The 21,289-nt window shown below is 46.9% G+C and overlaps 1 protein-coding gene across 3 annotated transcripts in view; it reads right to left on the minus strand.

Moving 5' to 3' along the window:
• Positions 1-21,289, minus strand: part of POLD3 (DNA polymerase delta 3, accessory subunit) — a 31,391-nt gene that overhangs the window by 8,613 nt on the left and 1,489 nt on the right. For 2 of the 3 annotated variants that reach the window (XM_064441592.1, XM_064441591.1), the window contains exons 2-9: positions 20,896-20,951; positions 18,885-18,987; positions 16,411-16,450; positions 13,261-13,393; positions 10,196-10,460; positions 8,229-8,301; positions 5,688-5,850; positions 4,086-4,198 (exon numbers count right to left, since the gene is read on the minus strand). In XM_064441592.1, the coding sequence (XP_064297662.1) occupies positions 4,086-4,198; positions 5,688-5,850; positions 8,229-8,301; positions 10,196-10,460; positions 13,261-13,393; positions 16,411-16,450; positions 18,885-18,987; positions 20,896-20,951 (946 nt within the window). Of the gene's footprint in view, positions 1-4,085; positions 4,199-5,687; positions 5,851-8,228; positions 8,302-10,195; positions 10,461-13,260; positions 13,394-16,410; positions 16,451-18,884; positions 18,988-20,895; positions 20,952-21,289 lie in introns of those variants that run through there. The other variant, XM_064441593.1, reaches the window with a different exon arrangement.

A 21,289-nucleotide genomic window follows, 5' to 3' on the forward strand; every position in this document is an offset into this window, starting at 1 on the left:
CTCACAGCAACTGCGGCTGAAGTGCCCGTATACTGCACAGCACCAAACCTGCTCCGCAGACAACCCAGGCCGGCCACATCAATTTAAAAATATTCTTAAGAGAGCATAGGCTAAGAGGGCTGAAAACCAGCCTGGTGAAAACACTGCCACCTCTACTGTGCTTGAGCAGAGGCTGCTGAAGGTATTTTCAGCATGTCAGCTCCACTACCCTTGCCTGGGGGAAATCTGGGCTTGTCTTCAGCCTCTCTCAAACGAGTTCCCCCAGGTTTTGGCAGGCAGAAGGCACCTTCTGTCCATGTCAGAGCATTTCGGACTACCATCGGGCTGTGTCTCTATTACTTTATCATCTTGTTCTCACAAGCACAGCCCTCTGACATGTGATAACTCCTGAGTCAACCTCTAGCTGCTGCCCACAGTTTACTCAACAGCAACAGCTGCGTGAAATGGATACAAGTTGGGCAATTGGATGTACCAAAAGATGTAAATCCTGGCTTTGTTTGGTTTGCTCTGACTCTGCCTGGAAAAAAACTGTGAGAAGCTTTAGTGCTTCTGCCGCAGCTCTCCGAAACCGATAGTTTGTAGGTTACAGTGCCACTGAAATCACCCTCCAAAGTGGCTGTAAAACACTTGTCAACACTGCAAAATGCTGCCTGTGTTGGTATAGCTGAAGCTGCCAAAACCTCCTGTCCTCTGTGGACGCACTTGTGTAGTTTATTCTGGCACTGGAAGCAAAACAACCTGCAGTGACTAAGGCACCCTCGTACCAATATAACTTTTTAATGAAAAATCATTTTAAATGGAGAGGATTGTGCCCTATGTATTTTCAACTTGGTACAATGTGCTGACGCTCATGTAAGAAGAGCTTATTTTGGGCTAATTTCAGTACATTAAGAGCAGACTAATACAGAACGACACAAAAAAAGACTTGCCCCGACATAAGAGCGCCCGTGCAGCGCTTCGCATCAGTCGTACGGACCTCGTTTCAAACCCACAAAACGTCGCTAAGTCTGCCTGAAAAAGGGCAGCGGTTTTACTAGCAGTTACACAGGTGGAGCCCTGTCTGAACGCCATTCAATCACAGCAATGGCTGCGGACAAGCGTTCCCTTGTATCTGCAGCTGCACCCGCAGGAGAGGTTAGCACCCCTGCCCGAGGCCGTGCCTCCTCGAGCTGCACGGAGCAGCCTGCGCGAGCACCTCCTCGCTTGCTTTGAGCAGAGGTCAGCCAGGTTAGCGTGGCACGTTAGCATAAGCAGCAGCTAGACTGTTAGCCTTTGATATCTGCTCTGGTGGTGCAGCTTCCCATATTGCATTTTGCATATTTAAAACTTACCCCTCGATCATCTGCGGGTGAATTACGCAGGTGGTGGATGAACCGTGCCCTGTCCGGCAGCGATTTCCAAATGCTGTGCAGCATATGGCGCCTTCCTCCCCGCTCCCACAGGGATGCGGCGTGGAACAATGTCACTCCGGGCCCCATTTTGCTCACTGATGCTGCTGATTAAAATTGGCCCTGCTCTCCACAGAAACCTGCTTCCAACCTTTCCAAGCATAAACACTCTCAAAGTCCAGCTGCTGTACATTTTTTTTAATATATATTTGTTTCTTCCAACTTACATTCTTATCCTTGAATACTGAATGTAATATTACCCGTTTGGATTCAGTGTAAATATTTCAAAGAATTCCTATCTACCTTCTTTCATGCGGTTGGATTTAGCGGGGCAAGCAGGAGAACCAAACCGTGGAACACAGACCTCATCAGGGTGGTTTAGACAGCCTTTAGCTTAACAACAGCAGCTCTCTCGATTCTCATCTTTCCCTTTTGAAAAGGGGAATAGTACCAAGCTAATCTGAGTAACAAACAAATCTGTATACACAAGCTACGATCTGCATAGATTTACAATTCTAACACATAAGACAAAGCTGATTCTCCACACAGTGGGAGGAACAAGGACAACTAAGACGCAGCAGGAGCAACAGCAGTGACAAGAAAATTCTCTAAACAGGAAGTCAAACTTTCTGGACACATCTCCGGTAGGTGAAACAGGAGTAAACCAAAACCCAGCCCTCCCTACAGACGAGGGGGCAGGCAGCCTTACTTGAATTGTTTGTCATGTCTACAGCTACTGAGAATGAGGTTAATAAGACAGCTGGGCCCCCAACCTGACCACAGGACCAGACCCACGGTTTCTAATTGCAAATCCAGTTAACTGACACTTAAGAACACAAGTAAAAGAAGGGAGAACAACTAAACAGACCTCCTGTGTGCACCGAGGTAGGAGCACGTGCGCAGTCTCTGGACCGCACCTCGGAAGAAATGAAAACACAAGTCACCACATTCAAAGGCATTGACTATTTAGCAAGTGCTGATGTAATATAGGTATTCGACAAGAGAGCCGAGAGCTCTAATATTCAGAATCAAAATGGGTGTGCAGCAAGGAGTCTGCAGCCCTCTCTAGAGAGCGCTGGTCAATTTATAACAGTCTTATGGCACCACTCTTAATCTCCAGACTTGAAAAGAGCTGTAACAGAAATAGATGAGGAAAGCAGACCACGCGGTGGCCTCTCAGCTTGCTGTGTGCTCAGCGCTGCCACGAACACAGGCTGGGGGTCCCCAACTCACGGCAGGCTGAACCAACAAGGTTTCACACTTCAGAGCGGCCCCTCCACACAGCCCTGCCGCACACCTGAAACACGGGGCTCGTTTCTGCCCGCCCTCCTTAGCGAAGAACAGACCAGCTGAGAGATTCCAGCTCAACAAGGAGCAGCGCTTCAAGTGGCTAAACAGGCTGATTTCAGTCTTCCCTCTTCAGGGCTAAACAACACAGCTTGTCAGTAGGCTGAGTGATGAGTAAATGGAAAGACTAGATAATAGCTTACAAACATTTAAAGAAATAAATACCGAAGAGTGTGGGCATATATCGTTTTTTTTTATGGCCAAACAAGGAGCTGCACACAGGAATGTGATGAAATTACGGCTGATCGTGAAGAACAGCTTCCTGAGAGATTTATCATCCTGTGGAATAGTCTGAGTAGAAGTGATGGATGCCTGATGACAGAGATCACTTGAAATTATGCTGGGCAGAAGAGAAACCATGAAAATAGGCCTAAGGCAGCATGGAGATTGCTCAGATACAAGTTAGAGGGACAAATACTGTCGGGTATTACAGATTCTCTTCATTTCATGGTTGTTTCTCATACGCTAGCCACACTAAATAAGCAAACAGCTTCAGTTCTCCTGCGGGAGTCCACCTCTTTGCTAATACAACCAGTTTGCTGTTTCACCTTTTTTTACTGGAGCTGTACACCAAACTGGTGGTTTCAATTATTTGTCCATAATGATCCCCGAATTCTTTTCCTGATCAGCTTTTTGGATGACTCTTCCATTTAGCACACACTCCCTAGCTCGATCCCTACTTATTTTCCAGTTATCTATATTGAACGGCATTTGTCACCTCAATTATCCAAATTATTTGGAATCCGGCCCTGCTGTTCCTCATTATAAGCCCGAATCTTGCGACGCTCTGGGTACCCTTCTCCTATCAAAGCCAACAGCCACCAAGGAGACGCAGAGTCGCATCGGATATGGCTCAACTGTTTTGCCTCCAGCCTATTATCTTTTTTTTTTTTGGAAGTCTCTCTTTCAGCACCATCTTCCAAACCATTTCTATAAACAGACAGAATAAAAGATACTAAAAATGACCCCGGGAGGGGGGAGGTCACTTTGCGAGTGTTTACTCACCAAATAAACTGGTTATGACCAGTCCTACAATTCTGGAAGGCGCGATATCTTTCACAAGATATTTGAGAACCTCCTTCCCACACGTCAGCGTGACTGGCAGCACACTTGGTGAGGAGACAGCCAGATCTGAGCTAAGCTAAAACAAAGACTGAATGACTGAGGCATCTCAACTGTACGTCCAACTGCTTGCAGCACAAGATAAAGAGAAAGCTCAAGCTACAGCCATTTACGCGGTCTTTAGCCCTCTAAACTATTCCCTCAGGTGCTGACCAACAGCCTTGGATAGTAATATCGTTGAAATCAGGCCCCTGACCTACATGTCTCGTTGTTTACACATCTTTTTACCTTCCTCATCACTGCTGTCAGACTCAAGTTGTTTGATTCGCTTCCTCTTTTTCTTCAGATTTTCAGGATCTCTTTCTTCCTCATTATCCAACTTGTCCACCCTCTTCGTTTTACTGTCACAAAAAGAAAAGGAAAAAAGGAACCAACACGTGTTAAGATCCCTTGTGCGTGCACGAAAGCATCACGCATGTTTAGATGAGCACGTTCCTGATAGAAGCACTGCTAGCAAGGAAATCAAATACCTCTCCACCTCTTAAAAAGATGAGCATCACATACAGAATCCCGGACTGGTGGGGGCTGGAAGGGCCCTCTGGAGCTCATCCCGTCCCACCCCCTGCTGGAGCAGGCACCCCCAGAGCAGGGGCACAGGGCCGCGTCCAGGCGGGGGGTGAATGTCTCCAGGGAAGGGACCCCACAGCCTCTCTGGGCAGCCTGTGCCACTGCTCTGTATACACTGAAGTATACTCACATACACAATCAGGCGTAGGCGCACAAGCATTTTCAAGCCCCTTGTCCTTACTCATATCCAGTTCTCCAAAACAAGGAGGATTTCTTTAGCCCCTCTGCAGTTCAACAGCTTGCCCAGTACCTCACCTAGGTTGGCCACAGCAACCTGGCAAGGGCGCATTTCTGATCTTGTCTCTATAGCCGAGGCTCCCAAACACTAATGTCCCCAACAGCATCGCTCAGAAGCTCTTTTGACAGACTGCTTGCCACTGACTGACTATGAGGTAGTGTCTCAGAATCCTGGAGCCATTTTTAAAGACTACTGGAAAAATAAAATAGCTTCTTTCTTTTTAATGTTGGCGAGACGCATCAGACTAACAAGCCTGGAGGCTAAAGGCCCACGTATCCTCATCAAACTGGTACAGCCCAAGTGGCCTTCCCAGCACCACACTGCCAACATGCAGTTTCCAGGCCCTTGGCTTTTTGAATATCAATAAGACAACCAGTTAGCACTAACTGCGATGGTGGGCTGGGCGGTGTGCTTACCTATTTAGTTAGAAACGGATTGAGACCACCAATTAATTACTCATAGGCCACCAGAGAGCCATCAGACTGTAATGATTTTTTGTCTCTGTCAGTTTGGGTTGGATTAAACACAAAGGGCTGAACTTAAAATTTACTTGGAGTCTCAGCCCAAAGTAAACCAGCGGCATTGAAAGCAGCAGTACATTAGCTATGGAAATCAACAAGCAGAACTTTGTGTGCTGGAAGCTGTGTACATATAAGCTTGAGAATATGCTACCTTCCCTGCAGTACAGGTGCTCCTGCCAGCCCCCACAGATTGCCTGTGGGGTCTATACTAAGACTGCTCACAGCGTGAGGTTGTCTCCTGGAAAGCCACCCCCTCCCACTGAAGACTACCTGGACTGTGTCCCTTCCCATTTGCAATGGCACAAGTGGCCCCGAGGCATCCACAGCACTAAATGGAAAAGAAATATTAGGAAAGAAGTCAAAGAGAGATAATTTTAGCCAGGTTTAATGCACTTTAGTAGCTGGAAAGAGGAGGTAAGCCTGCATTGTACAACCAGCGAGTTCCATGCAGGCCATCAACAAGCGGGTTAACAGATTACAGGCACCCTGAATGCTGTAGCCCACCTTTTTTTGTCCTTTTGTTGACTTCTAGCAGACTCTGTTTTCTTCCCAGGTTTCTCTACTCCAGTATCAGGGGAAGACTCTGGTTCTGCTATGGGAACTGAAGGTTTGACTGCTTCTTTCTCCTCCTTTGGCTGCTCAGGCACAGAGTTGACTTTGAGTTTATCTGTGAATAGGCCATTAAAGAGACAGAACAAACACCAGACATTGAGCATGAATGACAGCTTCCAAAGGAGTTGGCTAAACAAAACACTGTGCACCAAGAATACAGAAAACACTACAGATGATATATAGAAGTATTAAGGGATCTGGAGTGACCAAGCTGTGCCATACATGGAAAAAAAGGGGCATGCTTAAATTTCTAGCTGATTTACCAGTTTGGTTCTGTTCCTGCCCGCACAGCCCAAGCCCGCTGCAATCTGAGTACGCTGCAGCAGTTAAACTCTGCAGAAGGCGGCTCAGAGGCAGCAACAGGAGCCCTTATAGTCACCAGGACCAAAGGCACCATAGAAGGGTCAGGAGCCCCTCTTCTAGACAGCCCCCTTGGCATAACACCACATCCACCTTTATAGTCAGTTTATCCCTTCTAAATTAGGGTCTTAGTCAAGCACGGAAGTGCCCAGAACCAGGAGAATCAGGACTGATGGAAAGCAACGCAAGGTGTGTGCTGTCTTCATCCTGCATAACACTAGAGCCCATTATTAGCAATTTCAGTAATGCTTCTCATCCCACCCCAACGTGATCAAGAACCAGCCTCTTCTGCCTACACAGCACCATGTACAAGGGCAATTCTGCTTCAAAAGGCTTAATCTAGAAGAGACAGCAGGGGGGAGAGGGCAGGAAAATAATCAACTGATCACCCTGATAAGTAGCACACTACCACCTAAGTACAGTCTGCGAGCTTCGATCGGCAGCTTTACACAGACCCCACCAGAAGCGAGGAGCAGGCAAGTTAGAAACCTGTATCATCCTGAGCACAAGATGCCCAAGCAAAGAAAAATTATTCAACGATGAGATCACCTACATCGTCAACAGGAACAGAGGCTGCTGAGAGGGCTAGAAGAGTTCACACCAACACCTTTCTGACACTGCTTGAAAAACAGGCTGGCTGCTTCACTGAGCAAGGGAAACCATCTCATACGTTAAGAACCTGAGTGACAGGTCTCTTATTTACGATCAACAGCTGAGCTGAAGGACCCAATTATTGTTAACTCGGGACTTTCTGGCAACGGTGAAATCTTTGAAGCCAGGAGGGAATAAATCTTACTCCTGGAATCACCCTATCTCCTCTACACACATAATCATCTCCAGTTCTGCTCCATTTGCTCCTTCCCTGCAGCCACCTCACAAGTTCCCTTGAGGTGCTCCCTGGCAAGACTCAAAGAGAAGTGAGCCTCATTGGAAATTGTGGAAATGCATCCCCAAAGCTTTCTCCGCCACCACTGGGTTATCCTCACCATGCAATTTCAGCTTCTGGCGTTTTCAGCATACGAGCTTTCATCGATCTCGGATCTTAAGAGTTTACTTGAGTTAGTTGTAGTAACTGCTTAGGCTTGTGAAGCTTAGACTGAAAGTGTCCTCAGCTCCCTTGGTCTCATCAAAACAGGAACTGAAAGATACCCAACTGTACTGTGCCTTGTGTGTTCAGCACTGGAACTGTACCCTGCAAACTCTGACAGATGTCTGTTACAAAGTGAGCTTTGCTGTTTACTCTCTCCCAGTGACTCTTCTTTGAATCCTCTTGTGCTCAGTGTTATAAGGGCATCTTTGAAAAAAAGATCTACAGTCCTTTGCAATCTCTATTTAAAAGCTTCAGCATATTTTCTTTAGGTCAGAAGGGACCTCCAGAGGCTGCAGACTGCAAACCCCTGCTCAAAGGAAAAGGCCACCCCTCATTTTTATCCTCCAATTAAGAGTTCTTCAGTCTTCAATAAAGAAATTAACCCTAAATCTAACTGTAGGCTCCTCAGTGATCTGTGATGAAAAGCAAGCATCATTAACACGCCCCGTGTAACAGGTCTTGGCAAACATTTTACCAATAGCTATTCTTCCAGCCAGAAGTACTCACTTTAAATCAGATTTCTTCTGCACTAAAAAGCCTTCCTGGGTTAGTGTGCACAAATATGTCATTTTAATTGATCTCCATCCAGCAAGCTTTTTTGTCTGAAAAATTCCACTTCCAACTTTTAATTTGTGCCTCAAGAGCTGCATACAAAAACCATTAACCCCTCTGAGTCTAGAAGAGCAGAAGAACAGTATGAGAAACTATAAGAGAAGAGGGGATATAAAGAAAATCCATTAAGTTTGACAGGGTGGGAAGGAAGAGTTTTGCTCCTTTCTGTTTATGCTTCCCCTCACATGTTTAACAAGACGCCCGATATCACTGATTTTGTTTTAATTGCTACCTAGCTTAAAAAAAAAGAAAAAAGATTTCCAATATCCCTCAGGATTTAATTTTTTTTTTTTTTTTTTTTTTTAAAACTCCAGCAGGCTGGTCCCTGACCACAACAGTTTCTGAAAACAGACATGTTACAAAGCACTTACTCATGGCAGCTTTTCCAAAGAAGTTGTTCATGATGTGGCCCTTTGCTGGTGGTTTGCTGCTTACTGCAGACACCTAGAAGCAAACAGAGGAGTAACCACAGGAATCTAAGGCGGCCGTCAATATGCATGGTACTGCTTCTGGGCAAGCAAAACACATACATATACTTTCTTGAGTAGTCAGTGTCTTAGATCTCCGTATCTGTTTAGCAGAATTTGAAGATACCACATATTACATACATCAAAGGGTCGAGAGTAAGTTCCTTACAACTCCTTAGCTAGGCCTTCAAACCTAACTTGGGTCGCATTCCTATCTGATGGCTGACAGCGTTACTGAAATAAGTGGTTGGGACTTGGGTCAGTTCCCAGTAAAGAACTGTTCTTTTTGCAAACTATCGGTGCCTCAATTCACAGCAGAGGAAAGAGTACAGATTGGCCAAACCATGAAGAATTTATCCAGCTACTCTGGCACGTACGGTGTTCTGCTGGGCCGTTTGCAAAAACTATCACTGCTCTATTCCATTAATATAGCCACCACCAAAGTGAAAAATCACACACACACACAACACACACCTAAGGAAGCTTGGCCTCCTAATCCCATTTATTTTTGTGCAAAAAAAGGCAACCAGACACTCAAGTTCCCGAAACACTCAGACACGCACATTTCACCAGCTCTAAATTCCCTATAAAAATCAGAAAAATGAACCAAAACGTACTCGCTGTTATAAAAATGCCAAACCATACACAGGGAACGTTACCATTTTAATCCCCATTTACTGGCCACATTGCTTTAAAAACAATTATACTAATGAAAATTAAAACAATCCTATCCTGGAAAGAACAGCCGCTGAGAAGATAAACAATTTAGTCTCACACAGGTCAAGCTCTGAAGCTTCCCTCACAGACCAAGTTTAAACACCTTGATACTTTTAAGACCTGGACTTCTCACGTTTCACTTATTGCTCAAAACAAATCCTTTTAAGCACACAGGAGAGAGCAAGATCCTCAGACGCTATATTGGCATAACTGAAGACAACGGAACAACTGCCTCAATAATGCAGCTATGCTGGTTTATATTCACTGGAGATCTGGCCGAAGGAGGGGTGTCAAAGCATCAAAGTCACGGCAAATACACTTTTGTGGATAGATCGAGAGTGTGGCAAAATATATTTTTGCCTGAGATGGCTGACAGAAGGCATGCCTGCACTGTACAGCTGAACACTTACAGAACAGTGACTGAGCATTCCCAGCAGACAAGCAAGTTTAACACTTGCAGTGGACAAGGCTACACTATAGCTGTTTAAGGTTATTTAGGTTGAAAAACAGCAAAGCCAGAATCATAGACTTTAGGAGACCATTAAGATCACCAAGACCAACCGTTAACCCAGCACTGCCAGGTCCACCATGAAACCATGGCTCCAAGTCCCACGGCTACACGGTGGTTGAACCCCCCCAGGGACGGGGACTCCCCCACCTCTCTGGGCAGCCTGTGCCAGGGCCTGACCCCTCTGGCAGGGAAGGCATTTTCCCTCACATCCAACCTAAACCTCCCCTGACGCAGCCTGAGGCCGTTCCCTCTCGCCCTGTCACTGGTGACTTGGGAGCAGAGACCAGCCCCCCCCTCACTCCAGCCCCTCTCAGGCAGCTGCAGAGAGCGAGAAGGGCTCCCCTCAGCCCCCTCTTCTCCAGGCTAAACCCCCCCAGCTCCCCCAGCCGCCCCCCAGCACACTTGTGCTCCAGACCCTGCCCCAGCCCCGCTGCCCTTCTCTGGACACGCTCCAGCCCCTCAAGGGCCTTCTTGTCCCGAGGGGCCCAAACCTGAGCCCAGCATTCGAGGTGGGGCCTCCCCAGTGCCAAGCACAGGGGCCCCATCCCTGCCCTGCTCCTGCTGGCCACACTGTTTCTGATAGAAGAGCTGTTTATTACAACTATGAACCCAGAAGGCTGCCAAAGGGTCTGAGGTAACTTACACCTGGGGCTTCCTTAGCCTCTGCTTTATTTTCTTTATTTGTGTCCTGGGGTTTGGAAGCTGCTTTCGCTGCAAACATTCCCATGATCCCTTTGGGCTGCTGCGAGGACTGTTTAGCAGTCGATGGACCATGGCCGTTGACCACAGGGACGCTGACAGCGTTTGTGTCACTTTGCGTCTGGGAACCCGCCTGCAGAGACGTCTGCGCTTGAGAAACTTCGGCCGACGTCCTGGGGACCGCAGCGGCACAGTGAATGGCACTAAACCTGTGTGATGGAGTGAAAAATTGAATTAGCCTTTTAACTTCTTATTTTTCACCTCGGTTTCCTCCCCGGTAGCACCTCGTTTCTCTGCTCCTGTGTTCTCCTGTTATGGGAAAAAGAGCAAGTTAATTTGTGCATGGGACAAGAAAGAAAGGCTGGCACAGAACGAGAGAGCGATAGAGACCTCTACTGAAAAGATCAGCTGAACCTGTCAGCAAGAGCCAGAGCATTCAAATGCTAAACAAGCTGTTCAGATTTCATGAAGGGGGGGAAAAAAAGCCCGTCTCCACACCCAGGGTGTAGATGGAGCAGACTGCATTTTATTCCTAAACGGGTTACGCTCTCTAATGTTTGCAGCATAAATTGTATGGCTGTCTGATGATCTAAAACATTTACAACTTTCAGATGCTTTGACAGAGTCCACTACTGCCGCAACAAGCAGTGGCAATTGTAGTGGTCAGGTGAGTAAATCACAGCTGAAGCTAAACTACTTAATGGCTCAGAAGACATCCGTGACATTCAGACTTAACTATATAAAGTCATTTCCACGTATCTCTGTCTATTAGCGATTACATCTCAGCTTGTAACAGTCTGAAACGTGATTGTTTGGGGATACAGAGATATAAGAACTAAATGATGTGCTCACAGTTACGATACAATTCCCTGACAGTCGGGAACAGCAGTACCCAAAAATAACTGAACTCTGCTCCCCGCTGTGCAAATCACAGGCGAGGCTTTCCAGATTTCCTACAGAAACGCCACAAAAGAGCACAGACTCACGCCTTCCAACCCACTGAATTACACAGCATATTTTTATTTGCATAATAAATAAGCCGGTCTTCTGCCAATTAATTTCGGTGCCTCAGCATTAGCGGCTCACATGCACAGGCCACTGACTCACATCAGGAACTGTAATGTATTAACAGAACACCACCGTCTCTACAGCATTTTTAGGCTGCAGCAGCAATCTTGACATTCAAACCTTTAAAGGAAGGAAAGAAGACATCGAAGAAAAATATTCCTACTTTCCTTTATACTTTCAATCTGTTTTCAACATGATGAACACCGCTCTCGGACACCAGAGTCTCCAACTCCACGCGCAGCCATAAGAAACACCATCAACCCTCCAGATTACGAATAATGTTTTATCGTCAATGGTTATATTGACTGCGCAGCAAGCACGTCTAAACCTCACACGTTCCAGGCGCTTGGGGAATTCGCTTGCCTTAACACTGCCATGTGACTATACCTTATGGGCTTGATCCAAAATCTGCTAAATAATCATTGAAAAAATAAGCAATGTTTGGACTACGGTCTGCGAGCGAGGAGCTGCTTCCGCTTGGAAAGCAGACATGAGCAACATACGTTAAATCCAGTTATATTAGTACAACATCTAGCTGCCTCCACAGCATAACAGGTCCCATACAGACACAGAAGAGAATAAGGATCCTTGCCTCAGAGCTTAGGAGATATATGGACTGACAGGGAAGCGTAAGAAGCCAGTAGGTTCTGTTTGCTATAAACACGCACATAGTTAAACCTCTGTCTTTTACGGATACTGCTAAATTCAGCCCCGAGCGTAGGAGACATTTCATACAGTTGACAAGGGAGAAGGAATATGGTCAGTCTAAATTTAATTCAGCCAGGTCACAAATGAAGAAGCTGAGGGTTTTTTTTCAGCTTGCTTGGGAAATTCTGTTCCAAAGCCAGGCAGGAATTTAAACATAGGCTTCGGAAAGTGATTTCAGGATCTGATTTGTCTAAACCTTCTGGGAGTGCAAGTCTGAAAGGCAGGCTCCTCTAAGACACAAGTATGGCCAGGCAGGGGTGCCCGAGAGTAAACAGAGTAGAACAAGGCAACTGCAGCTAAACCTATGGCACGGGTCTTCATTGAAGCCGAGTTTTCCAGCCCTTACCATGGTATTGACATTCACATTTGAAACACACGGTGTCTAGGACATTATTTTCTCAGCCACCCTCTTGTCAACATTTTGAAGACGGCTACGTTTCTACTTTCAAGTTCTATACTCTTTCTATGACACAACGTTCAGGCATCCCCCTTCTAAACCAGATTGGTCATGGCACTGTACGTCCCGATTACATCAAGCTGAAGCTGTCGGGGTGGAAACAACATATAAATGAAAAGCCACAGCTGCCAGGCACTGTTCAGGAGGAGAGACAATGACCCCTGGAGACTGAAGTCCCTCTGAATTCCAGGACAACCTTCCTCTAGTTCAACCCTGAAGGGCACTTGTGCTCCTTGGTTTGTTTTGTACACCTCCCCTGCGCCTCAGGCTCTCATCTTGTGTACAGAGAGTGAGTTCCTCCTGTAAGACACCTTCAGAGAGGTGGATGAGCCCAGTGGATGAACACACAGCCTCACAAAATAGAGGGCAAACTCACGCTAGCGCTTTGCTGAGCGCACCGCTCCTATGTTTTTATAAGTCTGTTTCAATTTATTCTTCCTTTGTGACTGAGAACTGGATAAAAATGGTCATGATGAAGGGTGGCCTGGAAATGGGAGAAAGGTTTCTAGCCAACAGAGAAGAAAGGTACCGGAACAGTCTGCCCGCTGGAGTAGTAGAGCAAGTGAACCAACTGTGAGCTGGAAATAGCTCGGTTTACGGAACAATCACACAGCGTGGTACTGGGCTGGAATGACTTAGAGGACATCCTTTTCTAGCTCTCTAAAAATCCAGGCATATCTGGTAACCATTGACTTCTGCTGAAGCGCATTATGTAGCAACATCTCATCAGTCTCAAGTCACATAGCTTAAGAAGAAAAAAACAAGACACAACTCACTTGCTGCAGTTGTGCAGGTTTGTTTTGACGATATCATAGTCCGTGTTGTAGAGCGGCCCACTGTCCTTGAGCAAGGCTTTCTGAATGCTGTAGACATGCACACTCGCAATCGTGGCTAGTTTAGACTTCATTGCTGGGGGGGAGAAGAAAGAAGAGTCCTCTGTTAGCACAGCCTTTATAGAATCAGGTGGCATCTTTAAGGATCAGGCTCTACCAAGGATGGAGAAAGGCTGCCAGGGCACTTGGCAGCAAGGACCTGAATATAAAAATGTGCAATTGTACCTTCTTCCAATGCTCACTAACTGACAGCTCAAGGTAACAGACTCCACAAGCCTGTCAAACATGTCACAGGATGACAGAACGTCAGGGGCTGGAAGGGACACACAAAGATCAAGTCCAACTCCTGTCCCTGCACAGGACACCACAAATTCACACCAGGTCTCTGAGGGCCTTGGCCAAGTGCTTCTGGAATATCACCAGGCTGGTGCCGTGATGCCTCCCTGGGGAGCCTGTTCCAGGGCTCCACCACCCTCTGGGGGAAGGACCTTCTCCTAATGCCCAGCCTAACCCTCCCCTGGCACATCTCCCTGCCATTCCCTCGGGGCCTGGCGTTGGTCACCAGAGAGCAGAGACCAGCCCTGCCCCTCCTCCTGCCCTCGGGAGGGAGCTGCAGAGCGCCATGAGGCTGCCCTCGGCCTCCTCTGCTCCAGCTGAACAAACCCAGGGACTCCAGCCGCTCCTCGTACCGTTTCCCCTCTAAACCCTTCCCCGGCTCCGTGGCCTCCTCGGGACACTCTCCAGTAGCTTTATACCCTCCATGTCCTGTGGCACCCAACGCTGCCCACAGCGCTCGGGGTGAGGCCGCCCCAGCGTGGGGCAGAGCGGGACAATCTCCCCCTCGCCTGGCTGTGATGCAGGGCTCGATGCCCCCCAGGGGACGGCTGGCCCTCTGGGCTGCCAGGGCATGCTGGTAGCTCGTGTTCAACTTGCCGTTGGCCAGAGCCCCCAGGTCCCTCTGCGGAGCTGCTCTCCAGATGTTTGTTTTAAGTTTTCCACTATATGCTCTTGGCTCTTACATAACTGAATTAGGAGCAATCTCTCTGGGTATACCATCAAAACATCCAGTGTTTCGGATCCAGAGTATCTAAGTGACACCTAAAGCTAAGGAAGAAAATAGACAGTCATAACTCTACCCTGCTGGAACTGCTCTCTGCCTTTAAGGTAGCGTCCACCATATCAGCTAGCATCGCAGTCCCTTCTCTAGTAGTCTGCTAGAATCACTATTTTGCCTCCTCTATGCTATTTAGGCTGTAACCCCCTTGAGACAAGGGCTTGTTTTTAGCAATTCTTTGTTCATTGCTTATATTGTTCTTTCCCCACAGTGCTGGTCTGAGGCAGAGCTTCTAGGCACTGCAAAAATACACACTGTAATCATTTCCTGGGGCCAGTCCTAGACTGTGCAGCTCTGCTGCTATCACAAATGTCAGCGTCTTCCAAATATAAGTCATACCTTTGGCCTGCCTTCTAATACAAAATGAACAACCCTTTCCTCCACAGCAAAACAGAGTATTATGCAGCGTACATAATTCAACAAACATGACAGATAGATCGTCAAGCAGTGCAACTACTACTACCCTGACGAAGACAACTTTCGCTAGAAATCCACTTCAGATTTCAAAAATGAAAATAACATGAGTCTTTCAAACAAAGTTAGATCATTAGCACGGATATTTAAGGTCACAACTGCCCCAGTATGTTCTCAAACGCCAAAAATGTTATTTGAAAGCGATGAAGAGCGTGCAGTTGTTTTCCAGTTGCTACAGAACAGATCTCACCAGCAGGACCAGACCTGGAAAGGTGGCAAGACCACCAACAGTGCAAGGAGAACAGTTGCAGGAAGCAGTGTTATAGTGGTGGGGTTTTTCACCTTTTACTGCGAAAGCAAATACCCCAGACAAAAGCGAGAAAGTCCTGGTGGGACATTAAACTAATACCCACATCACTCAGGGCAAACAAAGACCACAACTGCATTTAAACAATAACTAAAATTGTCTGCTTCAGCGTCCTTGGGAGCCTGAAGGCTCATAATTGCTCTAAAGCACTGTGAGACACTGCCATACACTACTCAGACATCATACCCCAGGCAACGCCCCAGGCCTGGGGCAGAGGGGCTGGGAAGTGCCCGGCGGAGAAGGCCCTGGGGGTGCTGGCTGACAGCCGGCTGGGCATGAGCCAGCAGTGCCCAGGTGGCCAAGGAGGCCACCAGCCCCCGGGCTTGTGTCAGCACTGGTGTGGCCAGCAGGAGCCAGGCAGGGATGGGGCCCCTGTGCTCGGCCCTGGGGAGGCCCCACCTCGAATGCTGGGCTCAGGTTTGGGCCCCTCGGGACAAGAAGGGCCTGGAGGGGCTGGAGCGTGTCCAGAGAAGGGCAGCGGGGCTGGGGCAGGGTCTGGAGCACAAGTGTGCTGGGGGGCGGCTGAGGGGGCTGGGGGGGTTTAGCCTGGAGAAGAGGGGGCTGAGGGGAGCCCTTCTCGCTCTCTGCAGCTGCCTGAGAGGGGCTGGAGTGAGGGGGGGGCTGGTCTCTGCTCCCAAGTCACCAGTGACAGGGCGAGAGGGAACGGCCTCAGGCTGCGTCAGGGGAGGTTTAGGTTGGAGATGAGGGAAAACGCCTTCCCTGCCAGAGGGGTCAGGCCCTGGCACAGGCTGCCCAGAGAGGTGGGGGAGTCCCCGTCCCTGGGGGGGTTCAACCACCGTGTAGCCGTGGGACTTGGGGCCATGGTTTAGGAGGCCTGGGGGTGTTGGGCTGGGGGTTGGCCTTGATGACCCGAGAGGTCTTTTCCAACACTAATGATTCTATCGTGCCTTTAAGGAGGAGCCATCTGTCAGTGGCAGGGAGGTGGAAGAGTCACTGACTAAAATGTTCAACACTAATAAATGAAAAAAAAAATCAGATCTAAATCGCAAGTCTGAAGTTACACAGCTGTTGGCTCAGGTGTTCGAAATTCTGAGAAAATCTAGTACAAAAAGTACACACCTGAACCCAGCAGCCTGACCAGGCAATTACGTGCAGATGGCAAGTTCTGAGCTTTACTCACTTTGCTGTTCTTTCAAAGAAAAAAGCTGAAACCGCATAATTTGCACGACCTGCTTACCTTCAAGCTTATCCTCTCTCACTACCGCAACCTTGTGGCACTGTAAGAAAAATAAATAAATTGCAACCTTAAAATTTGAAAAGATCTGTTGTACATAAGGCTGATATTTTCAGTTACTGAATAAGGAAGTCTACCTATTATGGGTGCAGCTTTATAGCTGCAAAGAACACTGCCAATGCCTTTAAACAGTCATCAGCACTAGTTTTCGAAGCTCTGTCTTCCTCCTTTTCTACGAAGCTGCTTCACAGATCACCACAACCCTAACAAAATCCTCTGCCCTCCATTCCTGACACTGGGAGATGAGACGCAGATGAAACGAGAACTGAACAACTGTGCTGCACAGCAGAGAAAAGCAAACTAACACAGCTGATGACCCAGCTGCCAGAAATCCGCCGCACTAGCCCACATCACCCGTGTGTATGTAGATTGCCAGTAAACTCTAACGTAGCAATCTGTAGCACAGACACGGCACCAGAGAAGCAAAACACCGTGAGAAATTAAATGCTTAATTTAAAAGCTAGAAGTGAATGTTTCTGGAAATGTGCTCTGCAGCCAGGCCTCAAGGACTATATCTGCTCTGTGACACTTAACAGGCTGCGGTTTATACAGGGAGTATCCAAAGAGACAGACTGGACAAAACCCAACCATTAATTTTGTGTTTAACTGATATCACAGGCTAGCCAGTAAAAAAAGAGGCAAGAAAACGTACGCAACCTCAAACAGCAAAGAAAGATCGAGAGTCTCGGTCCCTCACCGAGGCAGATAAAAGTTGCAAGCAAAGAGCGTGCAGGGCTTAAGGCACGAGGAGAATAATTTGTGACCGATTTCTGTCCAGACCTCCCTTCAGCTGAGCCTTGCAGTTGAATCGCAGCCTTGTGGCTACACCTACTGACAGCGGGCAGTAGTGCAGGCTTACCAGCAAGCGCAGGGTCGCGTCTCAAGCCCTCGCACCCCTCTCCTACCCACAACTGACTTGTGCCAGATAACACCCACTCCAATGCCTGCCCATCTTCGGGAAGTACCTTCCAGGACTGGCCTCTCCTCCCACCCAGCCCGAGGAACTCCAAACTCCTCCTGTGCAGCACTCCGAACCCGGGTGCTGCTTCATCTCTGCCCCTATCAGCTCCCTGCACCCGCAGGTCACCTCTCCTAGCAGGACCACTACCGCAGCATTGAAAAATAAGATATTTAAAACAGGCAAAAAAGTACCCTTTGTGTTTACCTTCGTAGACCTTTCTTGGATTTACAAATACATAAACTGCTAAGACAGAGTTTTTAAAAATTGCCTATATCCGATGTCAGAATTAACTTGTTTTAAATACATTATGGCAAATTTTAAAATATTACAATATCTTGACAAATCCCTCACTAATTCTAGCGAGCCAAGTGCTACTGTACTGTTTCCAACAGAAATTGGGGGAAAACCTATTAAACTCAGGTTAAAAATGTGACACTGCCTGTACAGCTTTAAATAAATATATTCCATCATGCAGAACTAATGCAATAAATAATTACCTTCGAATTTGGAGATGTAAAGAGAATATTCTATGCACGTGAATGAGTTAATTATTTAGGAAAAAAAAATTCAAAAAAGGTTTGTTGGGCTTTTTTTTTCCCCTCCAATCTGCAAATAAAAGCCAGGACACCCCGAGATGTACTAATACTAAACGAAGACCATGGATTGTATTGTAAGAGATATTTGGGTATCTAAAGATACTACTTGATACCGAGTGGAATGTCAAAGGCATTTTTGTTTGGCTAATAAGTTCTTCTGAGAGCAAAGGGAAACCGGCAATCGATTTGCTCATCTTCTTTCAGAAACCCCTGGGTACCTGTCGGAAGTTTTAGATAGCATTCTTGAAAATCTGATGAGCAGCAACGAGAAAAAATAATTACATCAACTACAAGCAGCGATTCCTTCGCTTAACAAGTGAATGCATTTTAAATACGAAATACTATTAATGAATTTATATTTCTGTTGTATACCAGGATAAAAAAGTTGCTTTATTTAACAAGAGAACTTCAACTATTTATTATTAGTCTAATTATTATCTATTATCCTAAATGAATTCCAAGACCTCTCCAAACACTACTCTCACTCCACAGCAGATCCTGCGAAATGGATAAGCTGATCTCACCAAGACCCCTCCAGACTGTTTTAGAAGATCCGCTGTCCAATATTAGCGATAGGATTGAGAGATGACTTGTAAGAGGATTTAAGTTAATTAAATAAAACCCCTGGTGTGTTATTCAGCTCCATATTACCAAGTTATGACCAGCTCATCTTCCTCCCCTCCATTTGGGTGCTGGGACAGAGCGAGTGCCTTATTCTGTACGCGTACAGAAGACCCAGCACACCGTGCCTGCTGCTGGAGAAGAGAGCGAGTTCAGCTTTTGACCCAAAGATTACAAACCAAAATGGGAGACACAAGAACAAAGAGCTCACAGACACCTTTGAGAAATAAAACACTCACAACGTGTCCGTTCTGGATGAGGTTTCCTGCTACTAAGTAGGTGACGTGAAGCTGAGCTCCTGAGTTCTCCTTTCGTTTCCTCTCTACATAATCGTACAGCATCCTGCACAAAAGAAACCAGTGTTAATCACCTAGAAAGAGCCTGTCACCACCTCTTCCGCGACGCTTACATGAAAGAAAAAAAAAGAGTAAAGCCAGCCTGACATGGAAACATTTCACATAAGCACAGCTATTTTAACCAGGATTAAATTAATCTGAGACACCTTTCTCCTCTGCCACTTTGAAGAATCTCAGTCCAACAACTATATAAACCAAAGGTGGAATGAATACAAGCTCTCAAAGCTTTAGCAGTCAGTTGCAGATGGTCTCAAATCCTCTGGGGAGCTTGTTCCAAAGTCTCCCCTCAAGAAAGGCTGTTTCCCTTGTTACGATCCAGCATTCCGAAACACCTGAAAGTGGAACTGGTGATTTTTGGTAGGCGATGGCATTGCCAGGTGTACGTATACAATCCTAGCCACATCCACGGACACGGAGATCAGAAACAGGAGGGAAGAGCATGATTAGTGATGATGAGATTGAGCCGAGACTCATGCTCTCAGCTCCCACTTTTACCACTGATTTATGACGAGCGTCCCACGTAACTGGGCACAGACACTACCGCACACTCCATGAGGACGCTGTCTGGTAAAAACACCTGAAGACCCTCATTGCCACCGAGAGAGACTGCAATCACCACACTGCCACAGCAGCAAAACTCACTAAAGTAATTCTCTTTTGTTATCAAGCACTTCTCCAGCTTCTAGGAGAGAGTTTTAAGCACAAAGACGCCACAGGAGTTCTCCACCTCCAGGCTGCTTTCAAGGGTATGAGAATTTGTCTCTGTTTCACCTGGGCCATCTTCTTCACAGCAAAAAGTTCTCTGTCTCCTAGTTTACTCTATGACCAGAGCTGTTCCCAGCAGAGCTCTGCAGTCAGGTCTACACCATCACTGACGCACGCTCAGATTTACAAGTCACCTACATGGTTCAAGCACACGCAGAGGAAAGAGACTAAACCACCTCTTTGTTACATCAGATGCCCGAGTTGATATTCTAGTAGCTTGGGCAAGACAGGAGAAGCTGGGCTTAGTACACTGCGGCTGAGTAAACAACAAATGCCCCTTTAGGTCCAAGCTACAGCCAGAAACAAGGAGAGAAAATATTTGTATTACAGGACTTGACACTCTAATGCAACCTTCAAATCTTACACTTAACTTTACCTTGCTCTGTAGCAGCAGCCCCAGAATCCGTGGGAGCTCGTGCTTTGTTTTATAGGATACATAAAAGGTTACAGTAATTTTTGTTCTTCAAAATACACCATGACAAGGTTACACATTTATACCAAGTTTGGAGAAGCAAAAATACCTAACAGCACAGCTGACTTCCCCATCCTTCAAATATTTGCCTGTGCCCATCAAGCCTGGTAAGCAGACACTAACTACACATCACGCGCCACGTGGCAGGGCAACCAGAGCGGGTGAGCGTGTGCCATACGCGTGACCTGTTCTGCATTTTCCTGACTCTGCTCCCAGCAATACCCACGAGCAACATACGGCATCCTAAGCTGGGACGTGCCGCAGCAGATTCTCACAAAGGCACAGCTCTGGCTGCAGGACCGGAGCCAAGTTCAGAAAACACATCCGCATTTCAGGATGGAAGGAGCTGCATACATTCCTGTAGTAATGTAACCTAAACCATCTATTCTGACCTAAGTATCTTTGATATAAAGCAGCATAAGGTGTCCAGCTGAGCGCAGCTCTCTAAAGCATGACCTCCATCAAGTCCAGGCAAGACCTGCCTACAGGAGGAGCGAGGCAGGTTGAATAACATAACTGACTGCACCTCAGAAGACACGCGGGATTTTTAAGTATTTCCAGAGAGGCAATTTTAATACACTAACCACAGTCATGAAAACAGTAATTAACAAGGCTTTGCCACAAAACAAAAAGCTTGTGGGATGTGCTAATACTTACTGTTTAGCCTGGTTGACGTGAACTCCCAGAGTATAACTTAGCCATTTGTATGTTACCTGTAACGAGAAAATAAAACCCCACTTTAGTAAGAAAACCTCAGTCTCTCACCTTGTTAAACCTCCACCTTTCGCTTGTTTCATGGGTAAGTCAAGCTCTTTAGACTACCCACCTCCAAGAAATCCCCAGCAAAACCTGCGAGAAGCGAGAGCACGTGGACACCCTGGGCTTTAATGAGTAGACTGAACATCTGAGCCTTACCCTGAAGGGTGTGGGTTTGGGAACGCCTTCTTGAAATGCCATTGCATAAATAAAAGCCATTCAAAGCACCTGCGCTGCTTATCTTCACAACAGAGAGAGAAAACTAAACGGCGCAATTTTTAATTGTGAGAAGCTC

The sequence above is a fragment of the Phalacrocorax carbo genome, chromosome 1 (assembly GCF_963921805.1).
Source record: "Phalacrocorax carbo chromosome 1, bPhaCar2.1, whole genome shotgun sequence".
NCBI lineage: Eukaryota > Metazoa > Chordata > Aves > Suliformes > Phalacrocoracidae > Phalacrocorax > Phalacrocorax carbo.